At 39.8% G+C, this 14219-nt stretch overlaps 1 protein-coding gene across 1 annotated transcript; it reads right to left on the bottom strand.

Annotated features, from left to right (window-relative positions):
* Window positions 1–343: 343 nt before the first annotated feature.
* Window positions 344–13625, bottom strand: LOC148738171 (uncharacterized). The gene is made up of 8 exons (XM_088749392.1): window positions 13559–13625; window positions 13123–13194; window positions 10367–10528; window positions 9958–10035; window positions 6790–6857; window positions 4555–6337; window positions 1793–4434; window positions 344–1501 (listed from the first exon to the last, which is right to left on the bottom strand). The coding sequence occupies exons 1-8, from the start codon at window positions 13623–13625 to the stop codon at window positions 1448–1450; spliced, it is 4926 nt and encodes a 1641-aa protein (XP_088605518.1). The 3' UTR covers window positions 344–1447.
* Between the last annotated feature and the right edge of the window lie 594 nt (window positions 13626–14219).

Below are 14219 nucleotides of genomic sequence, written 5' to 3'. Positions count from 1 at the left end.
GTGCCGAGGAAACTTCTGTAGCGGTTATAAAATCAAAAATTATCGAAGTTTATCGCTCAGTCAATAAAACAATTCAAAATTGTTGGGCAAAAGTTCTTATCGAATGAGCCCCATAGGTTATGAGAGATTTCCTAACTTATTTATTTATTTTTTTTCGACTTACCCCTCTCTTCAAACAAAATTCGAAACATTCGGCTTGTCCAATTTTTTCAAATGTTTTTGTAGTAGGTAGGTAAACAAACCAATAGGAGTGACTATTTTCATCATTTGCCTCCAACTTCCTTGCAACTTCTGAGCTTCTTTACTTGTAGATTCCTATTAAACACAATTTGAACCTGGCCAGTAAAGCAAAATCTACAACTTTTATTAATTCTCGTTTGCTACTGTACGATTAGTTTTAACAGGATACTTAAATTTTATGGAATCATTTCTGGGATTTTCCGAGGTTAAGGTATTTTCAGAACCGAAAGACTAAACAATCCGCCATATTGAAAAACCTTTAAACAGCCTGAGGAAGACCAGTAAAACTGATCGAGACGTCGGTTTTGAAGATATTTTAACCTCGGAAAATCCCAGAAACGATTGTTAAAAAATTTTACTTTTTACAAAGATGAGAGGTGAAACTTTCAGAAATACGATTACTTAAATTTTATCGTATTGCTTGTAAAAAAATAACAGGCGTTCATATCCAAGGGCAAAGGAAAAATCTGCTAAATCCATCGTAATACTAATATTAAATAATGGCCACAAACGTTAGAATCTGTCATTTTAAGTCCAAAATTAAAGAGAAAAATACAATGTTTCTGCGACACAAAATAACATCGATCACTTATAACTAAGCAAAACTCTTCTAAAAGTTTATCACACAATTTCCATTCGACTGAAACTAAAATAATCGAGCAATCGGAAAACTGAATATTCTCCAAATTCTCTGGAGACTCTCTGGACATGCATATGGCTTTGATAGCTTTTTAACAACTACAAGGTAAAAGACGACTAACAAAAACTCCTTTAAAAAGTAGAAAACGTTTGCGAGACGTTTTAACTCTAACGTAGATGTATTACCCGAGATCTTGTTTGTAAGTATCACCTTCATTCTTCTCATATTGAAAAAGCAATTTGTTATACAGTTAGTCATGATAATTTGAAGTCGTCACATTAACAAATGCGTTAAAATTAGTTCGAGCAATATATCAAAGATTAAAAAAAGAAACAATCCAAAGTCCTTTTCCTTTTGAGTGTCCAACGTTCTTTTAAGTTCGTAAGAGCAGTTCACGCAAGAGAAAAATAAACTTTTGAGGAGTCAATGAAAATCCTTCACCACTCTTGCCAAATTTAGCTATCCTTGTTTCTGGTTCTCTCTGATTCGAAAAGAAGACTCTTGACAAAATATTTCATTGGTGTCGTGCTGGTTTCCTTTCCAAATGTAAACGTTTGTAGGAAGCCGTTAATTTTGGGTTTCGTCCCCTTTCTGATGCAGTCCCAATGCTGACTGCTTTAACTGAGAAAAGAAAGAATCCAAACTTTAGGGAGGAACGCTGAGTCGTCTTTAAGTTTATTCTTTGGCTTTACAACGTGAAACGATATAATGCACAACGGGATTTTTTATAAAAGGTATCATCTTAAATGTATCAACTTTGAATTGCATCGCAATCGATCGAGCAAAAAGAGAAATTCCTAACACGATTAAAAGCAAAATAACAACATAGATATCAATACTCCCAGATAAAGCTATAACTTTGATTTAAAGTCACTTGTAATTTATAAAAAAAGCTATAAACATAGTATTTACCTGGTTAAGTATCTGAATTTCCTCGAAATCCAGGCTGACGTCATCACCAACGAGTGCAAATGGTGCCCAGTACTTGACCTCCTTGAAGTTCTTAGTTTCTCTCATACACTTCATGGCCTGATTGAGAGCTTCACTTGCCTTCTTGCCCTGAACAAGTGCATCATAGAAGAAACTCATGAACTCCAGAGTTCCCTCGTCGTCAATCGCCCACAAAGTTACCACAACAGATCTAGCGCCGGCACCCAAAAAGGCTCGCGCGATGCCGACCACACCCTCAGCCATAACCTCCCCACGACCGCTGTAACAACAACTTAGAACAACCAGTCGTGCCCGTAGCCCAGCTTCTAGAACATCTTCCACCGTCATTAGATAGTCTTTATCTTGAGGCTGAGGGTCTTCTCTTACGGTGTTTGGTGCCAGGATAATTTCTCCAGTTTCCATTCTACCGTGCGCTGCAATGTGTACTAACGCCACCGATGACAGGCGTTTTAAAACTTCATGTTTTGTTGCCATTCCTCCAGTGAGGGCGGAAATATTTAGCATGCGTCCAATCATCTCCACTTCTTTCCTTGCTCCCGGAAGTTGCACCAACTGTCTTTGCTGGTAGATGAGATCTTTCAAACATGGATCGCCAACAAGCAATGCACCACTCTTCACATGAAAATCAGATGGGCAATCATTTATTTGTTGTAAGGTTGTCAGGGACGGAAGCAAACGAATTCTGAAAGAATCACTCAGATACGTTGACATCGAATCCTCCAATGCTGCATAAGGTACGAGGAAAAAAGGTCCCTCTGGAAGAAATGTAAGCTCGTTGCCATTGATCAGACCAGCAATAGGAGTAATAATGATGTCATGCAGCTTCTGTAGAGCACTTGATTGAGAGCTTCTCACATCAATTCGAACCATATCGTTCCCCACTTCCCCATCTTTTGGCGCATCAGGTGAAGGATCTCTACCTGTAAGAGAACCTCTTTTTCTGATTTCTTCAAGGGCAGTTTTGTTCAGTTGCTGGATGAAAAATTCCAATTCATCCTCATACTTATAATTGTTCACGTGTACCTTTCTCATCTGGATATTATGTTTACTAAGGAAAACCCAGAAGTAAAGGTAAGGTCCACTAATAGCTATAAAAACTGTGTTAGGTGGAACAAAACTCAGGGCAAGGCACGAATGGGTGCTCCTTGAAGAATCAGACGGCTGATATTTTGTGTTCATGAGATCTCTTAAAGCTTGGGCACGTCCATTTTCTGCGGCAAGAAGAGCATTTACAACTTCACCTTGATTTAGATTTATACGCCACAAACCTTTGTATGCCGCACAGTGCTGATCACGATAACAAATCTTCCACTGATCTTTGAATTGGAGACTAGCCCTGATGTCATCATACACCTCTACACTAGATTTAAAGCAGTGAAAAGCCATGAAAAAATTTCCATGATACTCAAAACTTGTTCCCAGTGAACAGAGTGAGCATGCCTCTCCAGCCCTGTCTCCTACTTCTTTAGCAATTTCTAGGTGACATCGTAGACACTCGATTGCTTTTATAAACTTTCTTTGACGGAGATGAATTCTTCCGAGAAGGCAGTGACTTCTTCCCTCTCCGGCCTTGTCTCCCACTTCTTTAGCAATGTCTAGATGACGTTGATGGTAGTCAATTGCTGTTTCAAACTGTCCTACGCTACCATAAGCAATACCGAGATTGCCATAACTTCCTCCCTCTCCGGCCTTGTCTCCCACTTCTTTAGCAATTTCTAGATGACGTTGATGGTAGTCGATTGCTGTTTTGAACTGTCCTAGACCTTGATAAGCGTTGCCGAGATTGCCATAACTTCTTCCCTCTTCGGCCTTGTCTCCCACTTCTTTAGCAATTTCTAGATGACCTTGATGGTAGTCGATTGCTGTTTTGAACTGTCCTAGACCTTGATAAGCGTTGCCAAGATTACCATAACTTCCTCCCTCTCCGGCCCTGTCTCCCACTTCTTTAGCAATTTCTAGATGACGTTGATGGTAGTCGATTGCTGTTTTGAACTGTCCTAGACCTTGATAAGCGTTGCCGAGATTGCAATAACTTCCTCCCTCTCCGGCCTTGTCTCCCACTTCTTTAGCAATTTCTAGATCACGTCGATGGTAGTCGATTGCTGTTTTGAACTGTCCTAGACCTCGATAAGTGTTCCCGAGATTGCCATAACTTTTTCCCTCTCCGGCCTTGTCTCCCACTTCTTTAGCAATTTCTAGACGACGTTGATGGTAGTCGATTGCTGTTTTGAACTGTCCTAGACCCTGATAAGCGTTACCGATATTGCCATAACTTCCTCCCTCTCCGGCCTTGTCTCCCACTTCTTTAGCAATTTCTAGATCACGTTGATGGTAGTCGATTGCTGTTTTGAACTGTCCTACGCTACCATAAGCGTTGCCGAGATTGCCATAAGCTCTTCCCTCTCCGACCTTGTCTCCCACTTCTTTAGCAATTTCTAGATGACGTTGATGGTAGTCGATTGCTGTTTTGAACTGTCCTAGACCTCGATAAGCGTTGCCGAGATTGCCATAACTTGTTCCCTCTCCGGCCTTGTCTCCCACTTCTTTAGCAATTTCTAGACGACGTTGATGGTAGTCGATTGCTGTTTTGAACTGTCCTAGACCTTGATAAGCATTGCCGAGATTGCAATAACTTCCTCCCTCTCCCGCCTTGTCTCCCAGTTCTTTAGCAATTTCTAGATCACGTTGATGGTAGTCGATTGCTGTTTTGAACTGTCCTAGACCGTCATAAGCGTTGCCGAGATTGCAATAACTTCTTCCCTCTCCGGCCTTGTCTCCCACTTCTTTAGCAATTTGTAGATGATGTTGATGGTAGTCGATTGCTGTTTTGAGCTGTCCTTGACCTCGATAAGCGTTGCCGAGATTGCCATAACTTCCTCCCTCTCCGGCCTTGTCTCCCACTTCTTTCGCAATTACTAGACGACGTTGATGGTAGTCGATTGCTGTTTTGAACTGTCCTAGACCTTGATAAGCGTTGCCGAGATTGCCATAACTTCTTCCCTCTCCGGCCTTGTCTCCCACTTTTTTAGCAATTTCTAGATGACATTGATGGTATGCGATTGCTGTTTTGAACTGTCCTAGACCGTCATAAGCGTTGCCGAGACTGCCATAACTTCTTCCCTCTCCGGCCTTGTCTCCCACTTCTTCCGCAATTTGTAGACGACGTTGATGGTAGTCGATTGCTGTTTTGAACTGTCCTAGACCTTGATAAGCGTTACCGATATTGCCATAAGTTTTTCCCTCTCCGGCCTTGTCTCCCACCTCTTTAGCAATTTCTAGATCACGTTGATGGTAGTCGAATGCTGTTTTGAACTGTCCTAGACCTTGATAAGCGTTGCCGATATTGCCATAACTTTTTCCCTCTCCGGCCTTGTCTCCCACTTCTTTAGCAATTTCTAGATGACGTTGATGGTAGTCGATTGCTGTTTTGAACTGTCCTAGACCTCGATAAGCGTTGCCGAGATTGCCATAACTTCTTCCCTCTCCGGCCTTGTCTCCCACTTCTTTAGCAATTTCTAGATGACGTTGATGGTAGTCGATTGCTGTTTTGAACTGTCCTAGACCTTGATAAGCGTTGCCGAGATTGCAATAACTTCCTCCCTCTCCGGCCTTGTCTCCCACTTCTTTAGCAATTTCTAGATCACGTCGATGGTAGTCGATTGCTGTTTTGAACTGTCCTAGACCTCGATAAGTGTTCCCGAGATTGCCATAACTTTTTCCCTCTCCGGCCTTGTCTCCCACTTCTTTAGCAATTTCTAGATGACGTCGATGGTAGTCGAATGCTGTTTTGAACTGTCCTAGACCTTGATAAGCGTTGCCGAGATTGCCATAAGCTCTTCCCTCTCCGGCCCTGTCTCCCACTTCTTTGGCAATTTCTAGATGACGTTGATGGTAGTCGATTGCTTTTTTGAACTGTCCTAGACCTCGATAAGCGTTGCCGAGATTGCCATAACCTCTTCCCTCTCCGGTCTTGTCTCCCACTTCTTTAGCAAATTCTAGATGACTTTGATGGTAGTCGATTGCTGTTTTTAACTGTCCTAGACCATCATAAGCGTTGCCGAGATTGCCATAACCTCTTGCCTCTCCGGCCTTGTCTCCCACATCTTTAGCAATTTGTAGACGACGTTGATGGTAGTCGATTGCTTTTTTGAACTGTCCTAGACCTTGATAAGCGTTGCCGAGATTGCCATAACTTCCTCCCTCTCCGGCCTTGTCTCCCACTTCTTTAGCAATTTCTAGATGACGTTGATGGTAGTCGAATGCTGTTTTGAACTGTCCTAGACCTTGATAAGCGTTGCTGAGATTGCCATAAGCTCTTCCCTCTCCGGCCCTGTCTCCCACTTCTTTAGTAATTTGTAGATAACGTTGATGGTAGTCGATTGCCGTTTTCAACTGTCCTTGACTTCGATAAGCGTTGCCGAGAATGGCATACCTATTCGCCATAACTTTTAGTTCAGCATTAGATTTGGTAAGCAAATGGAGCACACATTCGTTATTGTTGTCGATCTTAGACCTTGTCAAGGATAGAAACGGATGCGCGAAAGTGCTCTGGAAATGTTTATTTTAGCAATACTTGAATATCAGATAGAATCTTAAAGATGGAATCATAATTCGAGCGAGGGTTTGTTTTAGAGATTTGGTTTTATTAGAGTAATTGAAGCGACCCTTAAGCGCAACTATTTGTTTAGTTTTGATTGTCTAGGGTATGCTTGTCTAGAAAAAAAATAATGAGGGGCCTTCAGCTCAAACTCTGTGTTTTCGATATTATAGCCCCCTGTTTTGGCGATTTCTTGTGGAATAATCGAAAAAATCTATGAGAATACCTCAGTTTGTTATGACGGCTCACTGCGGTATGAAGGAACCTTGCTTGCATAATGTGTAGAAAAGCCTGAATTGAACTTTTTCCAGTTTCATTGAAGTATTTTTCGCATCATGTTTGAAAAATTCTTAAAGGATACGGCCAATCCCATGTGCAACCAGCTTCTTTCTTCTTTGTACAAGCAAAGCTCGTTACAGGCATTGGCTCCTGCAAAGAAGGAAGTAATTGGTGGTGCAAGGTAATTATTTACTGTCAAGGTTTAAATTTATGCAGAAAATCGACTAAATTTGATGTTTGGCTCCAAAACAAATTGTGATGATGAAGACAATTTGAGATGTGGAAGAAATGACGATGGACAACAAGGAGCCACTGCAAAGCGGCTCCTAATAAAAATTCAATAGAAAACTTATTGACCTTTATATGCATTTTTTACCCACACAGCAGGCGTAGCCTGCGTCGTAGACAGTCTAGCCGCCGGTATAGTCAGTCTGCACAACGGCTCCCTAAAGCTTGTTCCGATATCCCGCTATTTGTGTATCCATTTTTGATTGGCTTACGCGCTATCTGATTGGATAACTCTTGCGAAAGTGACCACGCAACTATCACGTAATGCCAAAAATAAATTTGTGTAGGTTTCCCAAATACTTTATAACAGTTGTACATTACATTAAACGTCAAATTTACTTCGAGCTGGAAACAAGATGTCTGCAAATACAGAAGAACGTTGGCAAAAAACATTCAAAGCCGTGAGAGAGCAGTTTGAAATCGATAATCTTCTACCTGAAAAGGAAAATGCACCTCGCAAATTTCTTGGAGAACGAAATATTTTTGTAAATTTGCTGACTGGCTACGGTAAATCTTTGATTTTGCCGTGCCTTCCGATCGCTGCGGATGCTCTGTTCAGAACGCCTCACGGTTCCAGTGTTCTCGTTGTAATATCGCCGTTGCGATCGCTTATGAAAGAAAAGGAGATGAAGTAATGAAGTGGGCAAAACCGCCGTCAGATCCATCGCAGATTTTTTTCGATGTTGGAGCATCGTGGTCGTCACTTAGCAGTTCCCCAGATCGTTTGACTCTAAGAGAATATTCCCTTGTACTAAGGCTTTTGAGATCTGCTTCCAGTTTTTTTGTTTGCTCGATAAGTGACCGACGTTTTTTCAATTTCGCAACACAGTTTCGGCAGACGTAATTGTTTTTGATCGATCGCAAAGATATTACCAAACTTTTAATCTCGGTGAGTACGTCGAATTGTTTCCATCCCTTTAGAAGTGAAGGCTAATAGTTTCTAAAGAAATTGTTTGGGGCTGCGTCGGTGGGGGTAACGAAATAATTTGAATATATGAACAAAGTTGAAATGGTAAATTGGCCACCGTTACGATTATAAAAGCTGACGTTTCGAGCGTTAGCCCTTCGTCGGAGCTAATGACGAAGGGCTAACGCTCGAAACGTCAGCTTTTATAATCGTAACGGTGGCCAATTTACCATTTCAACTTTGTTCATATATTCAAATTATTTCGTTACCCCAACCGACGCAACCCCAAACAGTTTCTTTATTTACCATTTCAACTTTATTTGATATATTCAATTTATTCCTTTAAAAGTAACACTCTTTCGTTTCCCTTTTCGATGACGCGACAGCATAAATTACCATAAAAGGACAAATCAGGTATAACCTTTTCAACCTTTTGAGATGCAAAGGAAACCTTTGTACAAAAGTACTTCCAATATACAATTTACACGCGACGATATTTATTTCTAGCACTGCGTGATAAATTTCGCAAGAATATCATCAATCATAAGGCGCGTAAGAAAACAACCAATCAGAAATGAATACACAGAGCCGTGGATCCCTACGAGATATCAGAACAAGCTTTAGGGAGCCGATTCGCAGACGGACTATGCCGGGGATTGTGTGACACGTCCGGCTGCAACGCAAGCTAACCAGGCGTTGACACACTAGATACCATGAACACCAAGGGTAAAGTCACTGGGTATGTGTCAATAAGGGGGCCATACAAGGAAGTGCGGGGTCCATATTTATTTAATATTTTCCTCAATGACCTGGATATCTTTATAAACGACACGCGCGTGCTCTTCACATATGCTGATGGCTCAACTATTTTAGCACCCGTATGGAAGGATTTAGATACGTCAGTAGACCTGGTAAATCAATTTCTCAGTTGGAGTATGAATAATCAGATGCTGTGTAATCCGAGTAAGTGAAAAGATGTGATATTTAGAGAGAAGGAAAGTAGCGGTACACGCAATCAGTACGTTCCCATCAATAACATTCATCAATGTGATAGCCTAATGTATTGCTCGGTCTGATCTTTCAGCCTATTGTAAATTCAGCGAGCATGTAAGACTTACGCTCACAAAAGCTAACAAGTGCCTTCACATTCTCAGAACTCTACGAAAGTAACTTGTTTAGCCAAAAGGAAATTGATCACTTATTTAAGATCCCAGTCCTTCTCATTCTCACTTATGGTCTCGCTGTGTATGGTGCTTCTGACTCTGATTTAAATGTTATACACCGTTTATACACTTATGTATTATTATTATTATTATTATTATTATTATTGTTTATACACTTATGGTCTCGCTGTGTATGTTGCTTCTGAATCTGATTTAAATGTTATACACCGTTTATACACTTATGTATTATTATTACTATTATTATTATTATTATTGTTTATACACTTATGGTCTCGCTGTGTATGCTGCTTCTGACTCTGATTTAAATGTTATACACCGTTTATACACTTATGTATTATTATTATTATTATTATTATTATTATTATTATTGTTTATACACTTATGGTCTCGCTGTGTATGCTGCTTCTGACTCTGATTTAAATGTTATACACCGTTTTTAAACAGGTGCCAAAACCGTCATTTTACCTCTCAAACACTCAGCATTTTTAATCTTTTAGAACACCAAGATAAATCCGTTTTCAAAAGAGCTATTGATAATCATAAACTAGGTGTGATCATTCTCAAAGAAAAAGAATTAGTATATAATTTTCGTACGAGGTGTCACCTTCCTCAGATAAAAACGGAGAGATTTAAAAAAACTTTTGTAAATAGACTTATTTTTAAATATAATCTAGTGTAGTATATTCTATCTTATATTATTATTGTATTTTATCGTGTATCACTTAATACTTTTTCATTGTTACTTAGGATAGGTATTTTTTATCCTTTGATTGAATAAAGACTATTATTCAAGACTATCATTGTAACCCGCAAGGTCCCCTTTCGACGAAATCACAGGAAAGATTTTGATGGCTTATGGTTTAAAACCCACCTTTTTTGATAGCTTTGATTAAAGTGGGTTCCAGTTGAACAGCAACTGTTGCATCATCGAGACACTCCGAGTAGTTTCCTATGGAATTCAAAAAATAAGGGATCATTACATGCAGTTCTAGTAAAAAGGCCTGAAAAATTGCAATTGCTTAGATATTGCTTTTGAATTGTGATGTGATTACTCCATGGAAAAACAATCTTCTGTTCTATTTCCGTCGCTCGTAACGTGCGGATTTGCATCTCTATTGTTAGTAACGCCCACCTAGTATCTGGAATGCACCGCTTTGGCTCTCCTTATGCAATTTCTTAAGTTGTGGTCCACTTGCGAGCATCATTTCTCTACCTGGAGCAAATTGCGTGACATTACCTTACTATTATTACCATTATGAATTTGAAATTCAAATTCTTACTCAAATGGAAATGGGCTGCTGCCCTGTTGCTGTAAAGCTTGGCGTTCAGCCGTTCATCCTTGCAGTTCACTTGTAGTCCTTCAGTGTAAGAATTCATGGCGTCTTCAGCTTCTCCTTGTTTGTATTCTTTGTTACCTTCCTCAAGAAATACTTTCGCTATCTCTGAAAACACACCGTTTGAGTGTTGTAAGTTACAGAACGTTTTCCGTGTTCAGTCCGCGCGGGACTGGTAATCTACGTCATGTATCTTTGATATTATGGTATGGACCATGTGCTCGGACCTCCAGAAGTCAAAGTTCGGTCCTAAATGTCTGTTTATTTTTCTCATGAATGCTTTCTCTACGTTTCCTGAGAGTCCACAAATCTTGTAAGAATGTTGTCACTGTAGTATTTTCGTTTCGCTTCGTTTTGTTTACGTTTGTTTCCTTTTTTGTACAGTCAAACCAGATCTTCGTGAAATTAAAACTTATTCGAGCATTCAAGTCTACATTTGCTGGTGACCTCGAAACGTTTGTAAACCACTCGGCTGCGCCTCGTGGTTTTCCAACTTTACCCTTGTTCTCCCACCGGTTTATCAGCCGGTAAATCGATAGAAATGGTGGTTTATTGGTTTTAGGACATAGACATGAGTAAGGTTCATCCAAGAGAATAATGAATTTAATCTTATTTTGTGATAAAGCTGCTGGTTCTCATGAAAACTATCAAAAAGTGCGGTAAACTAGTCAAAGCGCCGGAAACAGAATGAACTGTCAGCCAGAAGAACGACGACTGTAGTTAGTTTGTCGCTGAATGAAAGCAATGGCACGAAGAAACTGAGCAGAAATTGCAATGAAAACTAACAAGAAATAGCGATATGCAAGATTAAGGCACAAGCTATACAGTTCTTCTGAGGAATACCACAGTTTGAAGGGAGAAAATGCGATTTTTCTTTTCAGAATTGGCCTACCACTACGATTACTATTTGATAACCTAGATAGCAGTTTTGATATTTTTCGGAGGTTTTTTCAGGGAAATAAAGGTTAGTTGTAGAGTTTTGAATGATGAAATTTATTTCGATTATGAGAACTAAGTTACTAAACCAACATTACTGGACGGCACCACGAGAAAAGCGGCAAAATCGCTGATTTCAACACCGTCTGGCTCTTTTTGCAGCACACTATTTTCCTTCCACCAAATTTGTCACTATTACCTCAGCTTGATTAAAAGCCTTCTTTGAGTCCTCGTTAAAATTTACAGAATGAGCTTAAAACGTTTAAACTTGGCAAAAATTACCAAAGGAAAGATTACATCTCGCATAGCAAACGGAGTTGTCATTAATGTTGAACGCACATTCACTTTGCAAGTGGTTTTTGTTCTCATCAGTAAATAAAATTTTCAGTACATATCTAAATGAAAATCCAGTCAACTTGTCGCTACAATTTTCTTGAAGAAAAAATATGTCAACTTGTCCTTGTCGGGGGGGCGGTCTCGGTTATTCTAGTCGAAAATTTTTGAAGTTCTTTCACCTGAGGTGGCCCGTACCGGTTTTCATCTTTTTGATGGTTTGTTTCTTTGAAATAATACAACAGAAAGACTGACCAAGGCCAGTTGAACACTTTTACGGGGTTAAATTATATAATCATAGGTGTCATTTTGTCATTAGCAGTTTCCATGGCGACGCTTTGATAGGCTTATTCAAACGCATTTTTTAGCTTGTGGCTTAAATAATTCGAAAACTAACCGGTGACCCCGTGATTTTTTTCAGTGATTGCTCTTGGCACTTGAAAAGGAAAATGCACAAAGATTTTTAAAAAATTATACGGAGCGGAATTTCAGAAAATCTAAAAAAAAGGTAATTTTCACAGATCGCAAATTTTCTTTCGTAGAATTTTCATTTTTTTTTTTCTGATGATTCCTTTCGACGTTATTATCATATTGTAACAATAGAAAGAAGAGTTCACCGGACTTATTTTCATACAATAGCTTTTGTGAGTTTAGCAACTCCCACGCGCGTTCTGCGCATCTCAAAATCCGGATTCTATAAGATCAACATTTGCTCATGATCTTTCATAGCTACCGCTATCGCGTGTGTTCGTACGAGCACCTACGATCTTGTGCATACAGATGTTTACTGCAAAGAAAATCATTAAACAGCTGTAAAAGACAGCCTTCCGGGCTCATCTTAAAAATCCCACACACGACTTCTGGCTACGAGAGCAAGCAGTAAGTTAAACTGCATTTTGAATAAAACGTATGATAACGTTGCAAAACATAGAGTCTTTTTCGTTGTTTTTGGCGTTCAAAGAGTCCTCGTCGTGTCCTCCAAACTATGGGCTTTTAAAAAATCGAAATCTAGCAATTCACCTCACGTGGCGCCATTTGACAAGACAGGAAGATGTTTTACTTTTCTATGGGGGTATATAGACAAAGAAACAATAGATTTTGACCAGTCAGAGCGCGCGTTGTGTCTAAATCAAATCATAAAACTTGATAAGTTATCTGGGTGTCAGTGTCTCCGTCAAGCATTAACGCCCCTTGCATCCTTTTCGCCAAATCAATTTCTTTTACTCTTGACTTTGAGTGCCGACTGCAAATGTCCATTTGTTCTCTGCACTGAGTCCTTTGTCTACCTTTGTGGCAAATTTAACAGTGATGTCATGTACGACACGTGGCTCTCGCCAAGTTATTTTCAGAACAGATACACTTTTTGATGTGAATGTGTTAAAAACTACACTAGGGCGTCCTTGAGAGAGTCTAGTTTCACCAGCTTTCCTCACCTCTTAAAGGATCATCGTATACACACAGTTTTGTGTCACTTGACGTAACTTGACTTTCCCCTGTCGCTGAAATTACCAAGAAAATATTTTAATTCTGTCAGTGATTCACAACTATATGCAATTCTAACTAGCGCTCTAACACACTTTATAACATATCTCAGACAAAATGTGCGCTCTCTGATTAGTCAAAAACCTACTCTACATTTGCTTATATATCCATAGAAAACTGGAAACATGTTCTCGTCCTGTCAAATGGCGCCAAACATATTTATGTCATAGAAGCAATAAACTACACTCCCTATCGGTTTGCCGGCTGATAAACCACGCGGAATGTCGGGAAAACACGAGAAAAGTTTGTTTCCACTCCGCTGTTAATATAACAGATAAACACTTTGAAAATACGATAAAGAAGTCTTTCTTTGTTGCCTCTTCTCACCTGTGGGGGAAAGCTCACTTTTCCCTTCCACTTTCTCTGCCGCTGTCGGGAGGTTACTTTCCGCCATAGCTGGAAAATAAAATGGATTCGAAGACATCGTTGCAAATCAAAAGATCGAAAAGGGTTTAATGAAAGCAATCTAGAGAGAACACCGTAGACTACTTGTCTTTGATACTTTAACATAGAAAAAGAATGAGGATTTGAAGGTTTTTGTTCGTCACACTATTGTGATGGCGTGACAGCGCGAGTGAAGTCCCTCGTGATTATGTCATGCGTGTTTGTTTGTTTGTTTTCGTAGTCTCATCTGATAATACGTCGTCCAAGGCTCTGTGTCATTAAAAAGCATCAGTTGAACGACAAGCTAATTGTGTCCGGCAGTCATGGATAGGCATAAAACTACAATTGCTCAACAGAAGACTCTTTCCGTGTTCTCAGACCTCACCTAATCACGCAAGGAGCTGAGAGAATTCTAGCAGTCGATACGTAGTCGGAAGTTTGCGTAGCCAACACGCAGTCGGAATTCGAAGTTTGCGTAAGCGTCAAGAATTCTACCTTTACCCCGCGAACCTGTTACGTAAAGAAACATCATATCAATTTTTTCATGAAGCGCATGTGAAAAATTTCTCACAAAGCTATCAAACTGCTTTTTATTATTATTTTC

Source organism: Stylophora pistillata, chromosome 2 (genome assembly GCF_964205215.1).
Source record: "Stylophora pistillata chromosome 2, jaStyPist1.2, whole genome shotgun sequence".
Lineage (NCBI taxonomy): Eukaryota > Metazoa > Cnidaria > Anthozoa > Scleractinia > Pocilloporidae > Stylophora > Stylophora pistillata.
This window is presented reverse-complemented; position numbering and strand designations above follow the sequence as displayed.

Coding starts and splice junctions, on each gene's coding strand:
- LOC148738171 (XM_088749392.1), bottom strand. CDS start 13,625: ATGGCGGAAAGTAACCTCCCGACAGCGGCAGAGAAAGTGGAAGGGAAA. Junction 10,036..10,366: donor AGCAGCCCATTTCCATTTGA/GTAAGAATTTGA, acceptor TGAATTCCATAG/GAAACTACTCGGAGTGTCTC. Junction 1,502..1,792: donor AAATTCAGATACTTAACCAG/GTAAATACTATG, acceptor TTCTTTTCTCAG/TTAAAGCAGTCAGCATTGGG.